At 39.0% G+C, this 27734-nt stretch overlaps 3 protein-coding genes and 2 pseudogenes across 13 annotated transcripts in view; 4 read left to right on the top strand and 1 right to left on the bottom strand.

Annotated features, from left to right (window-relative positions):
• Nucleotides 1-27734, bottom strand: part of LOC136845024 (longitudinals lacking protein, isoforms H/M/V-like) — a 345912-nt gene that overhangs the window by 112415 nt on the left and 205763 nt on the right. The window lies entirely within an intron of this gene.
• On the top strand, nt 52-3362 carry LOC136844632 (uncharacterized). Its single transcript, XM_067113910.1, has 2 exons — nt 52-141; nt 1242-3362. The coding sequence occupies exons 1-2, from the start codon at nt 121-123 to the stop codon at nt 3129-3131; spliced, it is 1911 nt and encodes a 636-aa protein (XP_066970011.1). The 5' UTR covers nt 52-120; the 3' UTR covers nt 3132-3362.
• Nucleotides 7946-10992, top strand: LOC136844631 (uncharacterized; annotated as a pseudogene).
• LOC136844555 (uncharacterized) lies at nt 12362-17350 on the top strand (annotated as a pseudogene).
• Nucleotides 23067-25929, top strand: LOC136844630 (secreted protein C-like). The gene is made up of 3 exons (XM_067113909.1): nt 23067-23087; nt 24169-24784; nt 24893-25929. The coding sequence occupies exons 1-3, from the start codon at nt 23067-23069 to the stop codon at nt 25798-25800; spliced, it is 1545 nt and encodes a 514-aa protein (XP_066970010.1). The 3' UTR covers nt 25801-25929.

Genomic DNA, 27734 nt, shown 5'->3' with positions numbered 1-27734 from the left:
CCCTTCCAGGGACTCCTCTGGCTATAAAAGCATCCGAAGGCTTTCAACGGCACCTCACTCACTCACTCGAGGGCCATCAGCATCGCTTGAAGGAATCCCGCCCTCCTGGCCATCCTCAGAATGGCCTCTTGGATTACCTTGGTAATATCACTTGACGAGGATAAGTTGGCATCTCTCTCTCTCTCTCTCTCTCTCTCTCTCTCTCTCTCTCTCTCTCTCTCTCTCTCTCTCTCTCTCTCTCTCTCTCTCTCTCTCTCTCTCTCTCTAAGTTCTTCATGTTATACGCTTTATCGACCGTCCAGTTTATCCTCAAAAAGAACTTAACTTCAATGACACCACACAAATAATATCACTTTGGCCATCGAGTAAAAAGCAATAGGAAGCCTCTATACGGTGTTTCCAGATGCCCTTTGAAAAGGCTTAAGGTTCTTTGATAATGTGGGAAATGGAGAAACAAAACCACAGGTACGTATACGTGCATATATTTACAAAATAAATCTGTAGAGATTTATTTTGTATAAATATGCACCAATACATAACTGTGGATTTGTTTCTCCGTTTAAGACTCATGCCACTAAGATTATTTTGAATAAATTGCAGCAACGTAAGCATTGTGTGATAAATTTACTCTTCAGATAGATGAGGCAGTTGATGCCATGAAAAAGACTCCAGAGTTACACAGTCACAGACACACACACATATATATATTTACATTTTATACAGGGTATATGTAATGTGTATAAACATGTATGTAAAATTTTTAGTTATGTTTTATTAATGTACACGGAATATTCACAAAGTTTAATTGGTTTTTTCAATGGTTACTCTTGGAAGTGATACTCAAAAGAGCGGAATAAAACTGCAAAATTTTAATTGGAAATATAAGAAATGTAAATCTTTGGAAATATAAGAAATCCGTAAATCTTTGGGAAATATAAGAAATACGTAAATCTTTGGGAAATATAAGAAAAGTAAATTTTGGGAAATATAAGAAATCCGTAAATCTTTGGGAAATATAAGAAATACGTAAATCTTAGAGACGTTACTCATAACTTTGTACACAAAAATATCATATAAAAGAAAATAATTTAAATAACATCTTTGATTAAGCAACTTCATAGTAACTGTATGACTTACAAACATAATAGACCATCAAGAGAATTTCACTAGTGACAGACACCACATTACTTTACAGTTTATAAGTGAAGCACAAAATAAACTCTGGCCGATCTCATTTACAGGCAGTGTTGGCTGCTCTGGCAGTTAGCACGCTCAGTTCTCCTGCACCAGATGCAGCTTACAACATACCTCAGGTTGGAACAGGAAGGCGTTCTCAATACTTCGTCCTTCATAGAGATGGAACTCACAAGTATGGTTATGACACTGGAAAGGGAGCCTTTGAGAGTGCCAAGTCTACTAGGGTTGGTCAACAGAAAGGAAGGTTTGGCTATGTTGACCCTGACGGCCATTCTGTGAATCTCCAATACACAGCTGGTGAGGCTGGTTTTGTCCCAACTGGAGCTCACCTCCCACAACCACATCCTGACTTCCATGCAGCCCATGCTGCTGCAAGGGCTCGTCCACCTTTTGTTGATCCTCTCGCTAACCCAAATGCTGATGCTTCTTACGGTTTCCAGTTTGCTGAAGAAGGACAAACAAGATCAGAGCAAAGTGATGCCGCTGGAAATGTCCGAGGATCTTACTCTTACACAGACGATGATGGAATCACAAGAACCTACTCTTACACTGCAGGTCGTGGTACTGGCTTCGTTGTAGAAGGCAATGACCTTCCACTCTCACCTAAGACTCCTCAATCTTCTGGCTCTACTCCAGCAGCTACTCGACGTTCCTCCTCAGCAAGCAGAATTTCCTCTAGTGGCACAGCAAGTACATTCTCAGGATCATCATTGTCTACCTCACCCTCAGTCACAACTTACACATCACCTGCTGCATCTCCTCCACCATCTTCTTCTCCCGTTGCTGCTGCTGGCGGTTCAACTGGAACATCTTCCCCTTCACAAACCTCATCTAACAATGATGGCTCTTACTCTTTCTCTTTCAATGCTGGTGACCACTCCCGTTCAGAATCTGCTGATGCTAACCTTAATGTACAGGGACAGTTTTCTTTTGTTGCTGATGATGGCGTCAGAAGAAGGGTCAATTATCGAGCTGGACCTAATACAGGATTCACTGCATCTGGAGATCATCTTCCAAGAGCCCCATCTTCAACCACACCTATCACTCGTCAAACACCTGCCTCTCAAGGAACCACAGGTGTATTAACTTACGCTGCCCCATCTGCTTCTTCTCCAGGCTCTGCCATTACCACATCCTCTAGCCAACAACCATCTCCTTCTGCTCTTCGACCCTCCTCTTCCTCAACTCCACATTTCCAAGAAGCTAATACTCGCAGCCAGTTGAGATCAGATGGAAGTTATTCTTTTGGATATGAAACATCCAGTCATTCAAGGAAGGAAGCAGGTGACACCAATAACAATGTTGACGGAGACTTTGCCTTTGTTGCTGATGATGGTCAACGACGACAGATCCAATATCAAGCTGGTTCTGACACTGGATTCATTGCTGAGGGATCCCACATTCCAAAAGGTCCCATTGTCCCTGGTGCACCTTCAGGTCAACCTACAGGAAGGATTACACCTGTGCGAGAAGTCCCATTCATTGATCCACTAGCTAATTCCAATGCTGATGCCTCCTATAACTTTGCCTTTGACTCTGAACAGTATTCACGATCAGAGACTGCAGATGCTGATGGTAATGTTAAGGGAACTTACACTGTAGTAGATGACGATGGAACTCGACGCACAGTTCACTTCCGTGCTGGACAAGGAATTGGTTTTGAAACAAATGAAGTTTCCTCCTCAAAAGGACCTGCTCCATCTACTTCATCACATAGTGCAACCTCTTCCTCAGCAACGTCTCAGTCAGGAAAATTCTCCTCATCAGTGTCTTCCTCAGCAGCAACATCATCCTCTCATAGTGCAACATCATCTTCTGCTATAGTATACTCTGCTCCCTCTTCCCATCCATCTGCTCCAGAAAATTTCAGACTCACTCAGTATGATGCTTCAAAGAACCCAAACAAGTTTGGCTATGTTCTAACTTTCAATTAAGAAGACCTAAACATCTCCTCTCAAATGGCAATTTGAGTTGCAGTTTTCCTTCAAATGAAATTCTATATATCTTAACATGTAACACAGATCTGGCCTCTTTCTAGTCAACTTCAAATTGCCATGCCATTTGTACAATCTACTGTATCATATTTTTTTACAATTATAGCACCTGCGATACCAATAGAACTATAGTTATTGCAAATCAAAAATAACAATAAAAATATGCAGATTCATAAGCATTTATTATCCATACCTATTCACAGTTATAAACCCAAACACATCACAAGATAACTACTCAACATTAATTTCTTTGACATCCTAACTCAGCCACAGACATAGTAATATCACACATGCACAGAATGACACACTACCAAAACTACTTGTGGAAGAAAAGATGAAAGGTAGACGACCATTGGGACACACCCAGCACATGATGGAAAGATCACCTCCAGGTAACAACATATGCACACAGTATGGAAGATCCACACACAGACATCACACAAAACAAAGTTGTGTCCAGGGCAACCAGACAAGAGCAAAGAAGTCAACAGTGAAAACTAAAAGTCAACATACACAGTGAGTAATAACCATCGTATTCATATTTTCTTTGGAAAATAACTCTTCTGTTGGCACAGATCCTATCAGTGTTGTTAGGTTACAAGCTCTTACTTCATCATAAATCATGATCTACAAGTCATTTTAGTGCTACAAACTGAAAACTCTACCAATCACAAAAAAAAACCTTTTCACATACTTTTAGAGAACCTTTGTCTGCTCCAATACAGACAATATAGAAAGCATTATTTGACAGTATGAATTCTTCTCTTTCTCTTATTAGTTTAACACCCCAGTTGGGGTCAATCTTTTTAAAGAGCCTCCTCCAACTGTTCCTATTTATAAAGTCCAAATTACCCACTACAATTCAGTACCAAGTACATGACGACTTAATCTAAACCATCACACCTTATTACTCCTGAAACTCCCAGCTTTGGTGTTTCCAAGGTCTATTTCCGTCCACTCAGAGTCTTCTGTGAATGCATGCATGTACTAGTAATAGTAGTAGTAGTAGTAGTTGGGATTTGTTTAAGCATATTTTTTCCCTGTACCATATGATTACGATCAATTTTTTCCTATCTTAAATTTCCCCTTTAGACGGATCTGTGCCTGATAAAACATTGGCTATTAATTCCACTTCATTATCCTGATATGGCTGCCGCAAAAAGTTGACACCAAGGAGACAACAAAAGGTACCAACTGCCCGCTGCTAATGAAGTGCTGTAAATGTAACTCACAGCATCTCTGCTGCGTGTTCAAACCTGCTCACATGCTGGAATTTCTTCTTTCATTTACTAGCCAGTTACAGCAACTTGACACAGCTCACAGTTGTTAGGTCCGTAGATCTCTCCCGGAATACTGAGCCAACCCAGCTGTGATGGGGTCAAGAAAGGTGGGCGTGGAACTAGCAACATAACCCTACATGAACCCGAATCAAGGATTATTTACATCTAAAAATAAAATACTTCGAAATAATCTCACGATTATGTTGACAAATACCGTAACATTTTTCTAGTATCAATAACCCTAGCTGTTCCAATCATCTCTCTCTCTCTCTCTCTCTCTCTCTCTCTCTCTCTCTCTCTCTCTCTCTCTCTCTCTCTCGTCACTGTCATCCAATTCTTTATTGCTCTACAGAAACGAGCAGTAACATTTCCTATAATCATATGTTTCCTTAATCTTCCTCTTCAAAATCAAATAAGAAAGGAACCTCCATAAGCAATGCAAATACACATTAATAACTTTTAATCATGATTACCTCTTGAGTTCATTCAATCTCAATAAACATTAAACAGCTGCATATGAGAACAGCTGATAAATTCATTCAATATCATATACTGTATATGTTACACTGCCATGTTCAAATGCATATTTGATTACAATTATAGTTTTTATTATAATTATATTTTATATGGGCTGCAAATTCCTCCCGTGTCATAGAGGTCTGATAACCATCTGATAAAATTACCCACAAGTTCATCCAAATTGCAGTATAAATTAATAATGCTACAGTTTAATCTTAGTCAACAACATTTCAGCTCACTTCAATCATTTTCTAGCGGAAAATTAAGTCTACTGTACAGTCACTGGTGGCATAAAAGAAATCTTGACCAGTGCACAGATACTGCCAAACACGCCTCTCCATGTTAACAGGAAAAAAGATGCAATCCATTCTTGATCAATTTTATACAAGTCAGCTGCTAAATACCTACTAAATTCCTGAGTTATTTCGTCGGTTTTCGTTATCGACGAACAACAAAGGACACAGACCAAAGCGGAACAATTCCAGACGATCCAGACCTTTTACCATACCAGGGCCGGGCAAATGTTGACAAGACACTTGATATGGTACAACACCTGACAGCAAACGAAACATTCTAACGGGTTGGCCAACATTCAGTCAAGACGACAATCATTTTGGACAGAAGCAACAAGGATCTTCCAGTCACAATAAAATCACAACAAACTTTATGTTCACAGAGAATGAACAATTTTCATTATTCTCCGTCACTGACTGGAATGGTTTCTCCTAAACAGAACCTCATTATGGGGAAAAAGTTTTTTCAGAATTCTTGTTCTTTCTGGGATAGGGCAAACACCACAGTGAACCAGCACAGAAATTCGAATGCAATATGGACATCACTGAAACAAAGTCGAATGAGTTAAAAAAAGATTTTCAAGAATATTTATCATTATTGTCTTCTTGCATTGTATGAACGCCCATTCTCAACAGAACTGAAGTACAATTGTGTCACAATGGCCGCAGAAGCCAGCCCTTTCCCAAATATCAATACAGCTGATCTTATTCAAGAAACTTGTTGCTTAAAATTTCTTTTAGGGGGAAAAGTCAAATTACATTTTATGCACAAACTGCATAACTGACAAATTATGCTTTTAATTATTCATTTCTGACACATAAATGCTGTCAATTTCTACATGACACGGACCTACTTAATTATTACATCCACACTGTTACCAACTGACTGAAATGCCTGTTACCATTAACAATATAACAAATATTTTCATTCATAGCAACATATGTTTGCGACATGCTTTGCAACATCAGCAAATCTAAAGGAGACACAATGCCATATGCACTAATAATCATATTTTGATCTTATGCAAACAACAAGAGGAGGAAATGCTAAAGAAAAAGAAAATCGAGAGAAACTCGGCAAGTTTTTTGGGGACAAATCCTGCCCGTCCACAGAACACCTTCCCTGAGGGTCATGTTATGCAGCTCAAGCGTTCCTTCCATCCAAGGAAAACACAGTTTATCAAAATTGTTTCCCACAAGGACTTCGCCAGCACGTCCTTCGTCAATCATACGATGCAAACTTGAGAGAGAGAGAGAGAGAGAGAGAGAGAGAGAGAGAGAGAGAGAGAGAGAGAGAGAGAATTCAACATCTAAATTTCCCTTCCACAAAGGAGAAGCTAGTCAATTACCTGAGATGTTCAAACACTGACTTCCTTAGTATCTCCACTTATTCGCCTATTCTGTAAGTCACTTATTGTCTCCTGCTCCCAAATACATAAACAATTGAACTGCTTCTGTTCTTCAATGTATATCAACGTTCGAACTCCATCTCCTGGTTTCCATTTATCCCCTTAACCTTTCTTTTATTCCCATTTAGCCTCAACTTGATCCTCTTAATACCGCCTTAAAACCTTTCATACTTTTGCCAGCTGCTCTTCACTTCTGTCGTGCAGTACTATATAATACGGAAACAAATGCCAGTCAACACTCCATCGGAGACTCAATACCTTATCTCAAAACTTTCATATTGCATCAAATATCCTTTACCTACACTTGTAGCATCACTCCATCAATATCAAATAGCCATGGAGGAAACACATACTTGTTTCAAAGCCATATTCACACCTCTATCATACAAACCTTTTATTCCATGCATCCTTTACCTCCTTTTCTCTGTCTCTCCGTCGCAACATTCATCTAGGTCCAGCTATACCACATTCAGCTTTTAACAGTAGTATTAATCTTGACCTCCAACTGTCCCTGAAAACACTTGATCTCCATTTCTCTTCTTTATCTACACTCTTCCCCTGTCCATCTCTTTGTCACTTTAATTACCATCTCAATCGAAATCCTTACTCTTTCCCTCATACAAATAGTCACAATATGTACCTAGATTTTGTACACTACTCTACTCTAATTGCACATACACGCACACATACTTATATGTAAACATACATTTGTGAGTGAAGTGTAAATCTCTTCACTGAGAATGAACATAATTTAAGGCATAAAAAAGGTCTCCTTTTCCCCACTAAAATTCAGAAACGAGTAAACTATTTATATTAATATCTGGGCTGAGACACAAACACCAAAGAGGCCGACTTTATCACAATAAAAATCAGACGAAAACGGCGACGGGTTCTCTCTCTCTCTCTCTCTCTCTCTCTCTCTCTCTCTCTCTCTCTCTCTCTCTCTCTCTCTCTCTCTCTCGAATTCCAAGCCTCATCCATCTCAAATATTTCAAACGGGAAGAAAGGTATCATCATGGAAGATCTGCGTGATCTATTTACTGGCCATTCCAGGGTATGAGGGGATCTGGGCATCGGGCCTCGGGCAGGTGAAGAAGCCACCTCCCTTCCCAGGTACAGCTGCTGCCCTCATGCCCTTCCAGGGACTCCTCTGGCTATAAAAGCATCCGAAGGCTTCCAACGGCACCTCACTCACTCACTCGAGGGCCATCAGCATCGCTTGAAGGAATTCCGCCCTCCTGGCCATCCTCAGAATGGCCTCTTGGATTACCTTGGTAATATCACTTGACGAGGATAAGTTCTCTCTCTCTCTCTCTCTCTCTCTCTCTCTCTCTCTCTCTCTCTCTCTCTCTCTCTCTCTAAGTTCTTCATGTTATACGCTTTATCGACCGTCCAGTTTATCCTCAAAAAGAACTTAACTTCAATGACACCACACAAATAATATCACTTTGGCCATCGAGTAAAAAGCAATAGGAAGCCTCTATACGGTGTTTCCAGATGCCATTTGAAAAGGCTTAAGGTTCTTTGATAATGTGGGAAATGGAGAAACAAAACCACAGGTACGTATACGTGCACATATTTACAAAATAAATCTGTAGAGATTTATTTTGTATAAATATGCACCAATACATAACTGTGGATTTGTTTCTCCGTTTAAGACTCATGCCACTAAGATTATTTTGAATAAATTGCAGCAACGTAAGCATTGTGTGATAAATTTACTCTTCAGATAGATGAGGCAGTTGATGCCATGAAAAAGACTCCAGAGTTACACAGTCACAGACACACACACACAGTATATATATTTACATTTTATACAGGGTATATGTAATGTGTATAAACATGTATGTAAAATTTTTAGTTATGTTTTATTAATGTACACGGAATATTCACAAAGTTTAATTGGTTAAAGGACTGTCAATGGTTACTCTTGGAAGTGATACTCAAAAGAGCGGCCCAAAACTGCAAAATTTTAATTGGGAAATATAAGAAATCCGTAAATCTTTGGGAAATATAAGAAATCCGTAAATCTTTGGGAAATATAAGAAATACGTAAATCTTTGGGAAATATAAGAAATCAGTAAATCTTTGGGAAATATAAGAAATCCGTAAATCTTTGGGAAATATAAGAAATACGTAAATCTTAGAGACGTTACTCATAACTTTGTACACAAAAATATCATATAAAAGAAAATAATTTAAATAACATCTTTGATTAAGCAACTTCATAGTAACTGTATGACTTACAAACATAATAGACCATCAAGAGAATTTCACTAGTGACAGACACCACATTACTTTACAGTTTATAAGTGAAGCACAAAATAAACTCTGGCCGATCTCATTTACAGGCAGTGTTGGCTGCTCTGGCAGTTAGCACGCTCAGTTCTCCTGCACCAGATGCAGCTTATACAACATACCTCAGGTTGGAACAGGAAGGCGTTCTCAATACTTCGTCCTTCATAGAGATGGAACTCACAAGTATGGTTATGACACTGGAAAGGAGCCTTTGAGAGTGCCAAGTCTACTAGGGTTGGTCAACAAAAGGAAGGTTTGGCTATGTTGACCCTGACGGCCATTCTGTGAATCTCAATACACAGCTGGTGAGGCTGGTTTTGTCCCAACTGGAGCTCACCTCCCACAACCACATCCTGACTTTCATGCAGCCCATGCTGCTGCAAGGGCTCGTCCACCTTTTGTTGATCCTCTCGCTAACCCAAATGCTGATGCTTCTTACGGTTTCCAGTTTGCTGAAGAAGGACAAACAAGATCAGAGCAAAGTGATGCCACTGGAAATGTCCGAGGATCTTACTCTTACACAGACGATGATGGAATCACAAGAACCTACTCTTACACTGCAGGTCGTGGTACTGGCTTCGTTGTAGAAGGCAATGACCTTCCACTCTCACCTAAGACTCCTCAATCTTCTGGCTCTACTCCAGCAGCTACTCGACATTCCTCCTCAGCAAGCAGAATTTCCTCTAGTGGCACAGCAAGTACATTCTCAGGATCATCATTGTCTACCTCACCCTCAGTCACAACTTACACATCACCTGCTGCATCTCCTCCACCATCTTCTTCTCCCGTTGCTGCTGCTGGCGGTTCAACTGGAACATCTTCCCTTCACAAACCTCATCTAACAATGATGGCTCTTACTCTTTCTCTTTCAATGCTGGTGACCACTCCCGTTCAGAATCTGCTGATGCTAACCTTAATGTACAGGGACAGTTTTCTTTTGTTGCTGATGATGGCGTCAGAAGAAGGGTTAATTATCGAGCTGGACCTAATACAGGATTTACTGCATCTGGAGATCATCTTCCAAGAGCCCCATCTTCAACCACACCTATCACTCGTCAAACACCTGCCTCTCAAGGAACCACAGGTGTATTAACTTACGCTGCCCCATCTGCTTCTTCTCCAGGCTCTGCCATTACCACATCCTCTAGCCAACAACCATCTCCTTCTGCTCTTCGACCCTCCTCTTCCTCAACTCCACATTTCCAAGAAGCTAATACTCGCAGCCAGTTGAGATCAGATGGAAGTTATTCTTTTGGATATGAAACATCCAGTCATTCAAGGAAGGAAGCAGGTGACACCAATAACAATGTTGACGGAGACTTTGCCTTTGTTGCTGATGATGGTCAACGACGACAGATCCAATATCAAGCTGGTTCTGACACTGGATTCATTGCTGAGGATCCCACATTCCAAAAGGTCCCATTGTCCCTGGTGCACCTTCAGGTCAGCCTACAGGAAGGATTACACCTGTGCGAGAAGTCCCATTCATTGATCCACTAGCTAATTCCAATGCTGATGCCTCCTATAACTTTGCCTTTGACTCTGAACAGTATTCACGATCAGAGACTGCAGATGCTGATGGTAATGTTAAGGGAACTTACACTGTAGTAGATGACGATGGAACTCGACGCACAGTTCACTTCCGTGCTGGACAAGGAATTGGTTTTGAAACAAATGAAGTTTCCTCCTCAAAAGGACCTGCTCCATCTACTTCATCACATAGTGCAACCTCTTCCTCAGCAACGTCTCAGTCAGGAAAATTCTCCTCATCAGTGTCTTCCTCAGCAGCAACATCATCCTCTCATAGTGCAACATCATCTTCTGCTATAGTATACTCTGCTCCCTCTTCCCATCCATCTGCTCCAGAAAATTTCAGACTCACTCAGTATGATGCTTCAAAGAACCCAAACAAGTTTGGCTATGTTCTAACTTTCAATTAAGAAGACCTAAACATCTCCTCTCAAATGGCAATTTGAGTTGCAGTTTTCCTTCAAATGAAATTCTATATATCTTAACATGTAACACAGATCTGGCCTCTTTCTAGTCAACTTCAAATTGCCATGCCATTTGTACAATCTACTGTATCATATTTTTTTACAATTATAGCACCTGCGATACCAATAGAACTATAGTTATTGCAAATCAAAAATAACAATAAAAATATGCAGATTCATAAGCATTTATTATCCATACCTATTCACAGTTATAAACCCAAACACATCACAAGATAACTACTCAACATTAATTTCTTTGACTTCCTAACTCAGCCACAGACATGGTAATATCACACATGCACAGAATGACACACTAACAAAAGTACTTGTGGAAGAAAAGATGAAAGATAGACGACCATTGGGACACACCCAGCACATGATGGAAAGATCACCTCCAGGTAACAACATATGCACACAGTATGGAAGATCCACACACAGACATCACACAAAACAAAGTTGTGTTCAGGGCAACCAGACAAGAGCAAAGAAGTCAACAGTGAAAACTAAAAGTCAACATACACAGTGAGTAATAACCATCGTATTCATATTTTCTTTGGAAAATAACTCTTCTGTTGGCACAGATCCTATCAGTGTTGTTAGGTTACAAGCTCTTACATCATCATAAATCATGATCTACAAGTCATTTTAGTGCTACAAATTGAAAACTCTACCAATCACAAAAAAAAAGCCTTTTCACATACTTTTAGAGAACTTTTGTCTGCTTCAATACAGACAATATAGAAAGCATTATTTGACAGTATGAGTTCTTCTCTTTCTCTTATTAGTTTAACCCCCCAGTTGGGGTCAATCTTTTTAAAGAGCCTCCTCCAACTGTTCCTATTTATAAAGTCTAAATTACCCACTACAATTCAGTACCAAGTACATGACGACTTAATCCAAACCATCACACTTTATTACTCTTGAAACTCACAGCTTTAGTGTTCCCAAGGTCTATTTCCGTCCACTCAGAGTCTTCTGTGAATGCGTGCATGTACTAGTAATAGTAGTAGTAGTAGTTGGGATTTGTTTAAGCATATTTTTTCCCTGTACCATATGATTACGATCAATTTTTTCCTATCTTAAATTTCCCCTTTAGACGGATCTGTGCCTAGTAAAACGTTGCCTATTAATTCCTCTTCATCATCCTGATATGGATGCTGCACAAAAGCTGACACCAAGGAGACAACAAAAGGTACCAACTGCCCGCTGCTAATGAAGTGCTGTAAATGTAACTCACAGCATCTCTGCTGCGTGTTCAAACCTGCTCACATGCTGGAATTTCTTCTTTCATTTACTAGCCAGTTACAGCAACTTGACACAGCTCACAGTTGTTAGGTCCGTAGATCTCTCCCGGAATACTGAGCCAACCCAGCTGTGATGGGGTCAAGAAAGGTGGGCGTGGAACTAGCAACATAACCCTACATGAACCCGAATCAAGGATTATTTACATCTAAAAATAAAATACTTGAAATAATCTCACGATTATGTTGACAAATACCGTAACATTTTTCTAGTATCAATAACCCTAGCTGTTCCAATCTCTCTCTCTCTCTCTCTCTCTCTCTCTCTCTCTCTCTCTCTCTCTCTCTCTCTCTCTCTCGTCACTGTCATCCAATTCTTTATTGCTCTACAGAAACGAGCAGTAACATTTCCTATAATCATATGTTTCCTTAATCTTCCTCTTCAAAATCAAATAAGAAAGGAACCTCCATAAGCAATGCAAATACACATTAATAACTTTTAATCATGATTACCTCTTGAGTTCATTCAGTCTCAATAAACACTAAACAGCTGCATATGAGAACAGCTGATAAATTCATTCAATATCATATACTGTATATGTCACACTGCCATGTTTAAATGCATATTTGATTACAATTATGTTTTTTATTACAATTATATTTTATATGGGCTGCAAATTCCTCCCGTGTCATAGAGGTCTGATAACCATCTGATAAACTTACCCACATGTTCATCCAAATTGCAGTATAAATTAATAATGCTACAGTTTAATCTTAGTCAACAACATTTCAGCTCACTTCAATCATTTTCTAGCGGAAAATTAAGTCTACTGTACAGTCACTGGTGGCATAAAAGAAATCTGGACCAGTGCACAGATACTGGCAAACACGCCTCTCCATGTTAACAGGAAAAATGATGCAATCCATTCTTTATCAATTTTATACAAGTCAGCTGCTAAATACCTACTAAATTCCTGAGTCATTTCGTCGGTTTTCGTTATCGACGAACAACAAAGGACACAGCCCAAAGCGGAACAATTCCTGTTGACAAGACACTCGATATGGTACAACACCTGACAGCAAACGAAACATTCTAACGGGCTGGCCAACATTCAGTCATGACGACAATCATTTTGGACAGAAGCAACAAGGATCTTCCAGTCACAATAAAATCACAACAAACTTTATGTTCACAGAGAATGAACAATTTTCATTATTCTCCGTCACTGACTGGAATGGTTTCTCCTAAACAGAACCTCATTCTAGGGAAAAACTTTTTTCAGAATTCTTGTTCTTTCTGCGATAGGGCAAACACCACAGTGAACAAGCACAGAAATTCGAATGCAATATGGACATCACTGAAACAAAGTCGAATGAGTTAAAAAAAGATTTTCAAGAATATTTATCATTATTGTCTTCTTACATTGTATGAACGCCCATTCTCAACAGAACTGAAGTACAATTATGTCACAATGGCCGCAGAAGCCAGCCCTTTCCCAAATATCAATACAGCTGATCTTATTCAAGAAACTTGTTGCTTAAAATTTCTTTGAGGGGGAAAAGTCAAATTACATTTTATGCACAAACTGCATAACTGACAAATTATGCTTTTAATTATTCATTTCTGACACATAAATGCTGTGTCATTTTCTACATGACACGGACCTACTTAATTATTACATCCACACTGTTACCAACTGACTGAAATGCCTGTTACCATTAACAATATAACATATATTTTCATTCATAGCAACATATGTTTGCAACATGCTTTGCAACATCAGCAAATCTATAGCAGACACAATGCCACATGCACTAATAATCATATTTTGATCTTATGCAAACAACAAGAGGAGGAAATACTAAAGAAAAAGAAAATCGAGAGAAACTCGGCAAGTTTTTTGGGGACAAATCCTGCCCGTCCACAGAACACCTTCCCTGAGGGTCATGTTATGCAGCTAATTGTTCCTTCCATCCAATTAAACACAGTATATCAAAATTGTTTCCACACAAGGACTTCGCCAGCACGTATATCAATCATACGATGCAAACTTGAGACAGAGAGATAAATTTAAGAGAGAGAGAGAGAGAGAGAGAGATTGAGAGAGAGAGAGAGAGAGAGAATTCAACATCTAAATTTCCCTTCCACAAAGAAGAAGCAGTCAATTACTTGAGATGTTCAAACACTGACTACCTTAGTATCTCCACTTATTCGCCTATTCTGTAAGTCACTTATTGTCTCCTGCTCCCAAATACATAGACAATTGAACTGCTTTGTTCTTCAATGTAATCAACGTTCGAACTCCATCTCCTGGTTTCCATTTGGTTTAACCTTTCTTTTATTCCCATTTAGCCTCAACTTGATCCTCTTAATAATAAATTAAAACCTTTCATAGTTTTGCCAGCTGCTCTTCACTTCTGTCACTGCAGTACTATATAATACGGAAACAAATGCCAGTCAACATTCCATCAGACTCAATACCTTATCTCAAAACTTTCATATTGCATCAAATATCTTTTACCTACACTTGCATCTATCCATCAATATCAAATAGCCATGGAGGAAACACATACTTGTTTCGGCCATATTCACAGTTCTATCATACAAACCTTTTATTCCATGATCCTTTACGGACTTTTCTCTGTCTCTGGATCGCAACTATTCATCTAGGTCCAGTGGATTTTCATCCTTCAACTATACAGTAGTATTAATCGTTTCCAACAGAGAGAAAGAAACACTTGAGCTCCATTTAATCTTCTTTGAAATCAATGGTAACTCTCATCCCAAATCCATCTATTGCCACTTTAATTACCATCTCAATGAAAGAATTTTATATCATACAAATAGTCAAAGATGCACCTAGATTTTGTACAAACTCTACTTTAATTGCACATACACACACATACTTATATGTAAACATACATTTGTGGAGTGAAGTGAAATCTCTTCACTGAGAATGAACATAATTTAAGGCATAAAAGGTCTCCTTTTCCCACTAAAATTCAAACAGAGTAAACTACCAATTAATATCTGGGCTGAGACACAAACACCAAAGAGGCCGACTTTATCACAATAAAAATCAGACGAAAAAAACAATCTCTCTAGCAAACACCTGTCTCTTCTCTCTCATGATTCAATTTCAAGCCTCATCCATCACAAATATTTCAAACGAGAAGAAAGGTATCATCATGGAAGATCTGCGTGATCTAATTTACTGGCCATTCCAGTTCTTGGGGATCTGGGCATCTGATCATTGGGCAGGTGAAAAGCCACCTCCCTTCCCAAAAACAGCTGTTGCCCTCATGCCCTTCCAGGGACTCCTCTGGCTATAAAAGCATCCGAAGGCTTCAACGGCATCCACTCACTCAACACTGGGGCCATCAGCATCGCTTGAAGGACAACCTTTGTTCAGAGATCCTCCTGGCCATCCTCAGAATGGCCTCTTGGATTACTTTGGAACATATCACTTGACGAGGATATGTTGGCAATCGTTTCTCATGAAACTCTCTACTCTTCTCTCTAATGATTCTTCATGTTATTCGCTAATAAATCGACCGTCCAGTTTATCCTCAAAAGAACTTCGTTTGCTCAAAGACACTTTCAGCAACAAATAATATCACTTTGGCCATCAAGTAAAAACGGCAATAGGAACAACGGAATACGGTGTTTCCGGGATGCCCATTTTGAAAAGGCTTAAGGTTTTTGATAACCTGTTGGAAATGGAGAAACAAAACCACAGGATCAGATCTGGCATATTTACAAAATAAATCTGTAGAGATTTATTTTGTATCCTCTCCACCAATACTTAACTGTCATTTGTTTCTCCGTTTAAGACTCATGCCACTAAGATTATTTCAATAAATTGCAGCACCATTCATTGTGTGATAAATTTACTCTTCAGATAGATGAGGCAGTTGATGCCATGTGAAAAAGACTCAGAGTTACACAGTCACAGACACACACACATCCCATATTTACATCTCCACAGTTTGTAATGTGATAAACATGTATGTAAAATTTTTAGTTATGTTTTATTAATGTAAGGAATATTCACAAAGTTAATGGTTAAATGACTGTCAATGGTTACTCTTTCTCTCTCTCTCCTTCCATTCCAAATCTCTCAAAATTTCATGGGAAATATAAGAACACTGGTAAATCTTTTGGGCATTTATAAGAATTGATCTTTGGGAAATTGCACTAAAGATTTTAATTGGGAAAAATATAAGCATAAGAAAATAAATCTTTGGGAAATAGAGACGTTCTTGAGACATAACTTCATAACTTTTACACAAAACGATCAATAAAAGAAAATAATTTAAATATTATCTTTGATTAGCAACTTCTTTAACTGTATGACTTTACAAACATAATAGACCTTTTAAGAGATTTTCACTAGTGACAGACACCACATTAACAGTTTAAAGTGAAGCACAAAATAAACTCTGATAGTGATCTCATTTACAGGCAGTGTTGGCTGCTCTGGCAGTTAGCAGGCTCAGTTCTGTTGCACCAGATGGAGCTTATAACATACCTCAGGTTGGAACAGGAAGGCGTTCTCAATACTTTGTCCTTCATAGAGATGGAACTCACAAGTATGGTCATGACACTGGAAAGGGAGCCTTTGAGAGTGCCAAGTCTAACAAGACAATTCCAACAAAAAGGAAGGTTTGGCTATGTTGACCTGGCTGACAAAGGCCATTCTGTGAATCTCCAATACACAGCTGGTGAGGCTGGTTTTGTCCCAACTGGAGCTCAATCCCACAACCACATCCTGATCTCCATGCAGCCCATGCTGCTGCAAGGGCTCGTCCACCTTTGTTGATCCTGGTGCTTACCCAAATGCTGATCTTCTCTACGGTTTCCAGTTTGCTGAAGAAGGACAAACAAGATCAGAGCAAAGTGATGCCGCTGGAAATGTCCGAGGATCTTACTCTTACACAGACGATGATGGAATCACTTGAACCTCTCTCTTACACTGCAGGTCGTGATACTGGCTTGTTGATAGAAGGCAATGACCTTCCACTCTCACCTAAGACTCCTCAATCTTCTGGCTCTACTCCAGCAGCTACTCGACGTTCCTCCTCAAACAAGCAGAATTCCCTCTCTAGTGGCACGGCAGAGTGACATTCTCAGGATCTTCAATGGTTACCTCACCCTCAGTCACTAAAACTAATACACATCACCTGCTGCATCTCCTTCACCATCTTTCTTCGCTGTTTGAATTGGTGGTTCAACTGGAACATCTTCCCTTCACAAACCTCATCTAACAATGATGGCTCTTAATCTTTCTCTTTCAATGCTGGTGACCATTCCCGTTCAGAATCTGCTGATGCTAACCTTTAATGTACAGGGACAGTTTTCTTTTGTTGCTGATGATGGCGTCAGAAGAAGGGTTAATTATCGAGCTGGACCTAATACAGGATTCACTGCATCTGGAGATCATCTTCCAAGTGCCCCATCTTCAACCACACCTATCACAGTCAAACACCTGCCTCCCAAGGAAAAACAGGTGTATTAACTTACGCTGCCCCATCTGCTTCTTCTCAGGCTCTGCCAGTACCACATCTTCTTTGCCAACAACCATCTCCTTCTGCTCTTCGACCCTCCTCTTCCTCAACTCCACATTTCCAAGAAGCTAATATTTTGTCAGCCAGTTGAGATCAGATGGAAGTTATGCTTTTGATATGAAACATCCAGTCATTCAAGGAAGGAAGTTAAAGGTGACACCAACAATGTTGATGGAGAGTTTTGGCTTTGTTGCTGATGATGGTCAACGACTTTACAGATCCAATATCAAGCTGGTTCTGACACTGGATTTTGCATGAGGATCCCACATTCCAAGGTCCCATTGTCCCTGGTGCACCTTCAGGTCAGCCCACAGGAAGGATTACACCTGTGCGAGAAGTCCCATTCATTGATCCACTAGCTAATTCCAATGCTGATGCCTCTTATGGTTTGCCTTTGACTCTGAACAGTATTCAAGATCAGAGACTGCAGATGCTGATGGAAATGTCCGATGGAACTTACACTGTAGTAGATGATGATGGAACACGACGAACAGTTCACTTCCGTGCTGGACAAGGAATTGGTTTTGAAACAAATGAAGTTTCCTCCTCGAAAGGACCTGCTCCATCTACTAAATCACTCAATCAACCTCTTCCTCAGCAACGTCTCAGTCAGGAAAATTCTCCTCATCTGTGTCTTCCTCGACAGCAACATCTTCATCTCACAGTGCAACATCACCTTCTGCTATAGTATACTCTGCTCCCTCTTCCCATCCATCTGCTTTGGAAAATTTCAGACTCACTCAGTATGATGCTTCAAAGAACCCAAATAAGTTTGGCTATGTTCTCACTTTCAATTAAGAAGACCTAAATATATCTTCTCTCAAATGGCAATTTGAGTTGCATTTTTGTTTCAAATGAATTTCTACATATCTTAACATGTAAAACAAATCTGGCCTTTTTCTAGTCAACTTCAAGTTGCCATGCCATTTATACAATCTACTGTAACATATTTTCTTACAATTACAGCACCTATGATAACATTAGAAGTATAGTTATTGCAAATCAAAAATAACAATAAAATATGCAGATTCATAGGCATTTTTTATTCATAACTATTCCTGTTAAAAATCATAAGCATTTTCTATTCATAACTATTCCTGTTATAAATCCTAAGTATTAAACTGAGAAGAAGAAGAATTCTTAGTTATAAGTCCAAAGACATCACAAAATACCCAATGACCATAAATTTCTTTTAATTTCTAAGGCAGCCACAGGCATGATATGCTCCATATAGGCAGGATGATAGATGACCACAATTATTTATGGAAGAAAAGGTGAAAGGTAAAGGACCAGAGGGGAAGACCCAGCAGATGATGGAAAGATCACCAGCAGGGAATAATATAGCCACATATTATTGAAGATCCATAGGATGGAGGTGTCACAAAACAAATTGGTGTCGATAGTCCGATACAAGAGGCAACAAGTCACAGTGAAACCTGAGGAACAACAGAGGGAGTGGGTAATATTCCAATTTTCTTTGGAAAATGATTTTTCCATGGGAAACGTCCCTTCCATGCTCATATTCATGCTCTGTAAAACTATTTCAGTCCCAGAACCTTAAAACTCTTTAAATCACAAAAAACCTTGTTGAACACAAACCTACTAAAAACCACCAGAATGGAATCAGAATGGTGATTCTGTTTCAGAGTAATGACACTACTTCAAATAAAGCATTTATGGAATCTAGCAGAGCCATGCTGACCTGTAGATGGTATTTGCTCATAATCAATAGTTGCTAGTCATCATTGAGGATGAGTTTTATTTTAAAATAATAATTGCGATGAATGTTGAGTGATATTGCACTTCCCTGTTTTTCATAATAAACTAAAATTGTGAGCGTGCCTTGGGAATGGCAGAATTATACCAAGAATCTACAGACTTTGAGTGATAAAGAATTTTCTTCACCAAATTCAAATCACTGGTGTAGTAACATCAGATCCATAATAAATATTACTGAGCCTTCTTCCTCTCCGATCCTCAAAATGGATCAGTTGGCTCACCATCTTAACACCCCTGACAAGATAAGTTGAGATTCTTCTCTCTCCATCATCTATAGTTCTTTATTTTACATTCTATTCTCCTTATTTTATCCTGAAAAGGACCTTTCATTCAGACAAATATGATCACTTTGGAAATGAAGTAAAAAGTTGACATGACCATCTTCATTATTTTGAAAAACAGGAAGCCTTATAAATCTCTCATAAACCTTTTATTCTGGTTTAGATGCTCTGTCGTCTGTGGAATATGAGGTGTTTTAAATCTAATCTGTAGATAAATGATAATGGACATGCAGTGAAAAAGCTTTCACAGATGCAAACAATATATTTCAGATATATATAGTTATATTAATAATATATTATAGAAACTAATATATATATATATATATATCACATATATACATATATGCAATATATATAAACATATATATATAAATTTTTATTTATATTTATAAATAAAAACAATAAAAAAGTTTATATATATTAATACTATCCATTTTATTACTCTTCATTTACTCAAAAACATAAATATAAATATATATATAATATGAATATATATATGAATATGATAAGATTTAATAAATATAATAAATATATAAAATCTTTGAAATTTATGTGAGCTAAATCTTACACAAAGGTATAAATGCATTCAATGCCAGAAAGTAATAATCAAGCAGTTAAAATTACAAGATTTCGATAACTGAAAATATGTTAAGTAACATATCTGATTATCCAACGTGATAATAATTGCGTGAATGAAAAACACGACTTCTTCCATAAGGCCTTCATGAAACTATCATTATACCATGGAATTATTGCCATTTTCATTTACTTCGAGACAGCCCGCAGTATTTTACAGTTTATGAGTGGAGCACAATGCAGACTCTGACCAATCTCTTGCAGGCAGTGCTCTCAGCTCTAGCAGTTAGCATCCTAAGTTTTCCTGCACCAGATGGAGCTTATAACATACCTCAAGTGGGAACCGAAATGCGTTCTCAATACTTTGTCCTTTATGAGGATGGAACTCACATGTATGGTTATGACGCTGGAAAGGGAGCCTTTGAGAGTACCAAGTCAACTAAGGTTGGTCAACAAATAGGAAGGTTTGGCTATGTTGACCCTGACGGCCATTCTGTGAAACTCCAATACACAGGTGGTGAGGCTGGTTTTGTCCCAACTGGACCTCATCTCCCACAACCACATCCTGACTTCCATGCAGCCCATGCTGCTGCAAGGGCTCGTCCACCTTTTGTTGATCCTCTGGCTAACCCAAATGCTGATGCTTCTTATGCCTTCCCGTTTGCTGGAGAAGGACAGCCTCATTCGGAGCAAAGTGATGTGGAAATGGTCGAGACCCAAAGAAAAAATCAGAAAAAGACAGCAATAAACGTGGAGGAGAGGCACTTAACTCTAGAGGAAGCAATAGCAGGCTCTTAACGTCAAATGAGCAGAAAGAAGTGGGTTTAGTGGTTCAAAAAAAATCTTGAATCCTGATATCCAAAGAACACGAGTTCCACAGCACCGACAAATTGTAAAGACCAAAGACAGCAATTTTTGTCCTTTGCTCAAAAGAACAGACCCTGCAAGTAACTTCATAACTGATAAGTGAATAACAGTGGTAGCACCAGCAGCAACATTATGTCTGGAATCAGGATAATTAATATTCTTAAGATTATGCATTCCCATGAATTTGAACTTCCTTAATGCACTGTTAATTTTTTCAGATATTATGGTTCAAACTCAGTTCTTGGAAACGCCATGTTCTGCCTGGAATTTAAAGTGCCTCTGAAATTCAATTTTAGGGTTTCGTTGGGGGAATTTTAATCTACATTACCATAATTAGCCATCAAAATAGTGCACCTGCAGTATCAGTAAGCCTCAAGTCTGTGGGCAAGTAGGTATTGCAGCAAAATTTCTAGTTGTTGTGAGCACTAATTCTACGATATACTGTTCCATGGCACAACGGTATCATTGCTGACATAACAAAGCATTTCTCCCGTTCTTCCAGTTTGGGTATCAGACCTGTAAGTTTTTTGCACCCTGGTTTTCCTGCTATTGCTGTGTGGGTTTGTCTTCTCCAGCAAAGCAAAATAACTGTGACCCAAAATAAAATAGGGAACATGAATGCAGTTTCTTGAAAGAAACTGAAAGAAACTGCATAAAGAGAGTTGCAGCACAAGGCACACAGACGAAATCAAAAGAAAACAAAAGCATCAGATGTGCAAATGACTTTGAGAGATGAACGCATGGAGCCGTTCAGAATTCCCGATTCGGATCCCTTTAAAATTCATTAAACCAGTATGAAATATTACATAGTCAGATTTTTGGTGATGCGAACGTAACAAGGAACTCATAATTTAGTCAGTGCAGATTAATCAGCGTAGTAATTGCACAGTACCTGCTCACTTCCATTTTATTTCTTTCTTCCTTCTTGCTACTGCTGATTGTATACCACTGATTTTTAATCAATTTAAAATTGATTTCCCTTGACAATTTTTTTCAAAGAAAAGGTGTAGATAAGAAGAAGAAGAAGAAGAAGAAGAAGAAGAAGAAGAAGAAGAAGAAGAAGAAGAAGAAGAAGAAGACAATAAATACATTGCCAGCGTTACTTTCTTCCCCAAACAGCAAAGCCTACGCAATCAAATGGATCAAACCAAATTTCCTTAATATGATCACTTTCCAATAACAGAAAATCAAAGCGCAAACTAATGCCTTAACATCAAGAAATGTTCCGTCTTTTGCAGCCAGCTGTTACATCAAGATGAAACGTTCGAAACAAAACTTTGTTGCCACGGTCCTTCAGTCTCAGCATCCATCTGTCAGACAACAATCCTGCAGCCTAAGTGGCCCTGTGAAAAGCGCATAAGATGGAGTCATAAGAGATAAAGTTCTAACCAAAACCTCATAAATTTACCAAGTAGTCATCTGAAATTTCTACAGGAGTCACATGAATTTATGGACCACAGAACAGAACAGAGAAGCAAGGTATCTCGTTCTTTACAAGGACAACCTTCTTCCCAATTACTACAACTACTTCCAGGGCATGACAGGACACACAGATCCTGATCAAGAAAGAAAGCCGTCATGACTTCGCCCTCTCCCGCCCACCCGACCCTTCCCCCCCTCGTCCAACCTTACGCTTCTTCAGTCTGAGTCTGAGTCCTGGACTTGCTTAGTGTGAGTATAAAAGGGCCTCATCTCTTGTAACGCCAGCTCACTCACTTGAGGGCCATCGGCGTCGCCTGAAGGAAACCCACCCTCCCAGCCATCTCCACAATGGCCTCCTGGCTTAGATTGGTAATAGCACTCAACGATGTGTTGGGATCTAAAAAAGGCTCTCTCTCTCTCTCTCTCTCTCTCTCTCTCTCTCTCTCTCTCTCTCTCTCTCTATATACATACATATATATATATATATATATATATATATATATATATATATATATATATATAGATATAGAGAGAGAGAGAGAGAGAGAGAGAGAGAGAGAGAGAGAGAGAGAGAGACTGGAGGAAATATACTGCTACTAGAAGTTGCAGTCATATTATGTGGAATATTTATTTGCTTTAATTATATATATATATATATATATATATATATATATATATATATATATATATATATATATATATATATATATATTCAACATTAACCGTAATACGGGAGGTTCCCGGAAAAAAGGCGTCAAAATTAAACTGCCGGAATCAAACATTAAAAGCCGGATCGTGAATGAAATGAACCTCACGTACCAAAACCCTCCAAAATATTAGCCGCACCGTACACCTACACAGAGGACAAGTCAAGATCACGTCGAGTACACACGCTGCAACACTCAACTCCACTTTGCACACACACTCTTGTTACTCCTGGGTGTTCAGATTCTTCCTTTCCAATATATACACTTCTTTCACTACATTTATCCACCACTTTCATGACCTGTCTTTCATACTTACTCCTCAAGCTTCCAAATAGTACATTATTTTCACCAATCAATCGTTCTCTATTCTCTCCACATGACTAAACCATATCAAAACATGCATACGTATACACACACACACACACACACACACACACACATATATATATATATATATATATATATATATATATATATATATATATATATATATATATATATATATATATATATATATATATATATATATATATATATATATATATATATATATATATATATATATATATATATATATATATATATTTCATCTGTGCTCATCATTTAATAATATTTTTATTTGCAATCATAAAGGACTTAATCTTCAATTTTTTAAGGAGAAATAGATGAATAAATAAAAATTTTTTATGCTTATATTCTAAACCATTTCCTTTCACCTTCGTATATTTTACTCAACTTTTCAGGCAGTGTTGTCTGCTGTGGCAGTTAGCACTCTGAGTTTGCCCGAACCAGATGGAGCCTACAACATACCTCAAGTAGGAACTGGAAGGCGTTCCCAGTATTTTGTCCGTCATAGAGATGGTACTTATAAATATGGCCACGATACTGGTGAAGGAGCCTTTGAGAGTGCCAAGTCTACAAGGGGTGGACAGCAAGATGGAAGGTTTGGCTATGTTGATCCTGATGGCAATCCTGTCAATCTTCAATACACAGCTGGTGAGGGTGGTTTTGTCCCATCAGGATCTCACCTTCCACAACCACATCCTGACTTCCATGCAGCCCATGCTGCTGCAAGGGCTCGTCCACCTTTCGTTGATCCTCTCGCTAACCCAAATGCTGATGCTTCTTATGGTTTCCAGTTTGCTGGAGAAGGACAAACAAGATCAGAGCAAAGTGATGCCACTGGAAATGTCCGAGGATCTTACTCTTACACAGACGATGATGGAATAACAAGAACCTACTCTTACACTGCAGGTCGTGGTACTGGCTTCGTTGTAGAAGGTAATGACCTTCCACTGTCACCTAAAACTCCTCAATCCTCTCCTTCTACTCCAGCAGCTACACGACAATCTTCCTCAGGTATCAGATTCCCCTCAAGTAGCAGAACTACTGCTGTAGGTTCTACGCCATCTTCTTCTGTTCTTGCAGTTAAGAGTGCAAGTGGAACCTTTTCCTCTTCACAAAGAGGGGCTTCTTCTTCACAAAGTTCAGCTAGTAATGATGGCTCTTACTCTTTCTCCTTCGATGCTGGTGACCATTCTCGCTCAGAATCTGCTGACGCTAACCTTAATGTACAGGGACAGTTTTCTTTTGTTGCTGATGATGGTGTCAGAAGAAGGGTTGACTATCAAGCTGGAGCTAACAGAGGATTCACTGCATCTGGAGATCATCTACCATCTCCTCCATCTTCAAACACACCTGTCACCACTGGCTTCCATGGTAGCTCAGGTTCATCAACTTACCAGGCCCCATCACCTTCTCTTCACGGTTCTGCCAGCACCATCTTCTCTAGCCAGCTTCCATCTCCTTCTGCTGCTTCTCAAACATACTCTTCCTCATCTCATCCACGTTTCGAACAAGCTAATACTCGCAGTGAACTGAGATCAGATGGAAGTTATGCTTTTGCATATGAAACATCCAGCCACTCAAGGAAGGAGGCTGGTGACACCAACAACAATGTTGATGGAGATTTTGCATTTGTCGCTGATGATGGTCAACGGCGAAAGATCCAATATCAAGCTGGTTCTGACACTGGATTCATTGCTGAAGGATCCCACATTCCAAAGGGTCCCATTGTACCAGGAGCACCATCAGGTCAGCCTACAGGAAGGATTACTCCTGTGCGAGAAGTCCCATTCATTGACCCATTAGCTAATTCCAATGCTGATGCCTCCTATAACTTTGCCTTTGACTCTGAACAGTATTCACGATCAGAGACTGCAGATGCTGATGGAAATGTTAGGGGAACTTACACTGTAGTAGATGATGATGGAACCCGACGCACTATTCGTTTCCGTGCAGGAGAAGGCATTGGTTTTGAAGCTGATGAGGTGTCTTCCTTAAAGGGACCTGCTCCATCTAGATCATATGCCTAATCTTCATCTCACAGAGGATTAGCTGGCTCAGCATCCACTACCTTTCTGTATTTTCCTCTTCATCAGCTTCTTCACAGGCAGGAACCTTCTCATCATCGACTTCACTTTCAGGATATCCTGGCTCTTCTTCACAACAACATAGTTCTGATAACTTCAAGCTTACACAATATGATGCATCGAAGACCCTAAATAAATTTGGATATGTCTTGACCTTCTAATAATGGTCACAACTCATAACTGGTGACCTGAGTCATAATTATCTTGGTCAGAATGGAACTAATGCAGCTCATCCATTTCTGATGGTCACAATCTATTGTATAATATTTTCTCTTCTTATTACTACCTTAGATGATGTATGAAGTGTATGTTTCGCAAATAAAATGGCAATAAAAAATTTGAAGATTTCTTAAGTATTTTACTTATGCTGCTTTCAAAACCAATTTATTTCATTCTCCTCTACAATAATATCAATTACCCACTTAGGGCAACTTGATGATATCAAAGTTTGAAATCAAATCACTAGGCGATTTGTTTCTATTTTCTGGAGAAGTCACAACTTTTCATGTAAATGTTTCACACATTTTCCACCCTCCCTGCTGTATGTCAATACACTAATCAAGTTTCATGATCGAACCTCAATGTTTAGTTACTCTACATAAAAAAGGTCATGCATCTTACAACCTCATCCCAAAAACCATTGCTAAGACTTTTGCACAAAACATCTGGAGTCTAGTGAGAGATACAAAGGGTCACAATCAAAGACCTGCACTATTACTGTCTTATCTTTTCTATATAGTTATGCTCACTTGTAGCTCTTTGTTGGGCGAGTCGGTAGAGCTGCAGACTGTCACTCGATGGGCCGGAGTTCAATTCCCCAGCCGGCTGATGAAGAGTTAGAGGAATTTATTTCTGGTGATAGAAATTCATTTCTCGCTATAATGTGGTTCGGATTCCACAATAAGCTGTAGGTCCTGTTGCTAAGTAACCAATTGGTTCTTAGCCAAATAAAATAAGTCTACTCCTTCGGGCCAGCCCTAGGAGAGCTGTTAATCAGCTCAGTGGTCTCGTAAAACTACTGTAAGGTATACTTAACTTTACGCTCACTTGTATGTACGCCAATCAAAATCAAACGAGTCCCACTGTTTTTCATCAGTTATTATTTTTTATTAGTCTTGGCACAGTGAGGTTAGTGATTAACTGAAAATAGTGCCACAACCAGTGATTCTCAACTGAAGATACTTTTTGGCCCCTTTTAACGGCAGAATAAAAATTGATCTGTTATAAACAGCATTCTCTCGAAATCAAATGATGTACTAATATCACCTCGGACTCATTCTGAAAGTAAAACCCAACTGTATTTGCCTTACATTTTATGCTCAAGCCTCTGGCTATTTCTTCAATAAAATAAAAAGAAAAAAAGGTCAAGATTCAGTAGAGAATGGTTATCTGCACTGGTCTATTTTTAACTGAACTGAATTGAATTAATGTAGAATTTAGGCCAAAGGCCAAGCACTGGGGCCTATGAGGTCATTACGTGCTGAAACGGAAATCGACAGTAAAAGGTTTAAAATGTGTAACAGGAGGAAAACCTCAAAGCAGTTGCACTATGAATAAATTGTTAGGAGAGGGTGGAAAGTATGATGGAAAAAAGAGAAAAATAAAAGGCAGTATGGTAAGAGGAACGAAAGGGGTTGCAGCTAGGGGCCGAAGGAACACTGCAAAGAACCTTAAGTAATGCCTGCAGTGCACCCCACGAGGTGCACTGACGGCACTAACCCCCATACTTCTTTTTTTTTTTTTAGAACGAAGTCAAGCAAGAGTTCTTGATTAAAATGCCGAACCTGTCACCGGATATCAGTCAGATGGTCGTTCATTCGGAAGAGGTACAATAACAACCATCCTAACGAACTCAGCCAGCAAAGTTACATGCACAC

This window comes from Macrobrachium rosenbergii, chromosome 13 (genome assembly GCF_040412425.1).
Source record: "Macrobrachium rosenbergii isolate ZJJX-2024 chromosome 13, ASM4041242v1, whole genome shotgun sequence".
Classification (NCBI taxonomy): Eukaryota; Metazoa; Arthropoda; class Malacostraca; order Decapoda; family Palaemonidae; genus Macrobrachium; species Macrobrachium rosenbergii.
Note: the sequence above shows the minus strand (reverse complement) of the source record. Positions and strands in the feature narration are given on the sequence as shown.

Bases quoted from the DNA above. Each gene is read 5' to 3' on its own strand.
- LOC136844632 (XM_067113910.1), top strand. From the start codon at position 121: ATGGCCTCTTGGATTACCTTG. The intron at 142-1,241 runs GTAATATCACTT...TCTCATTTACAG, and splicing joins TGGCCTCTTGGATTACCTTG to GCAGTGTTGGCTGCTCTGGC.
- LOC136844630 (XM_067113909.1), top strand. From the start codon at position 23,067: ATGGCCTCCTGGCTTAGATTG. The intron at 23,088-24,168 runs GTAATAGCACTC...TCAACTTTTCAG, and splicing joins TGGCCTCCTGGCTTAGATTG to GCAGTGTTGTCTGCTGTGGC. The intron at 24,785-24,892 runs GTATCAGATTCC...CTTCACAAAGAG, and splicing joins TACACGACAATCTTCCTCAG to GGGCTTCTTCTTCACAAAGT.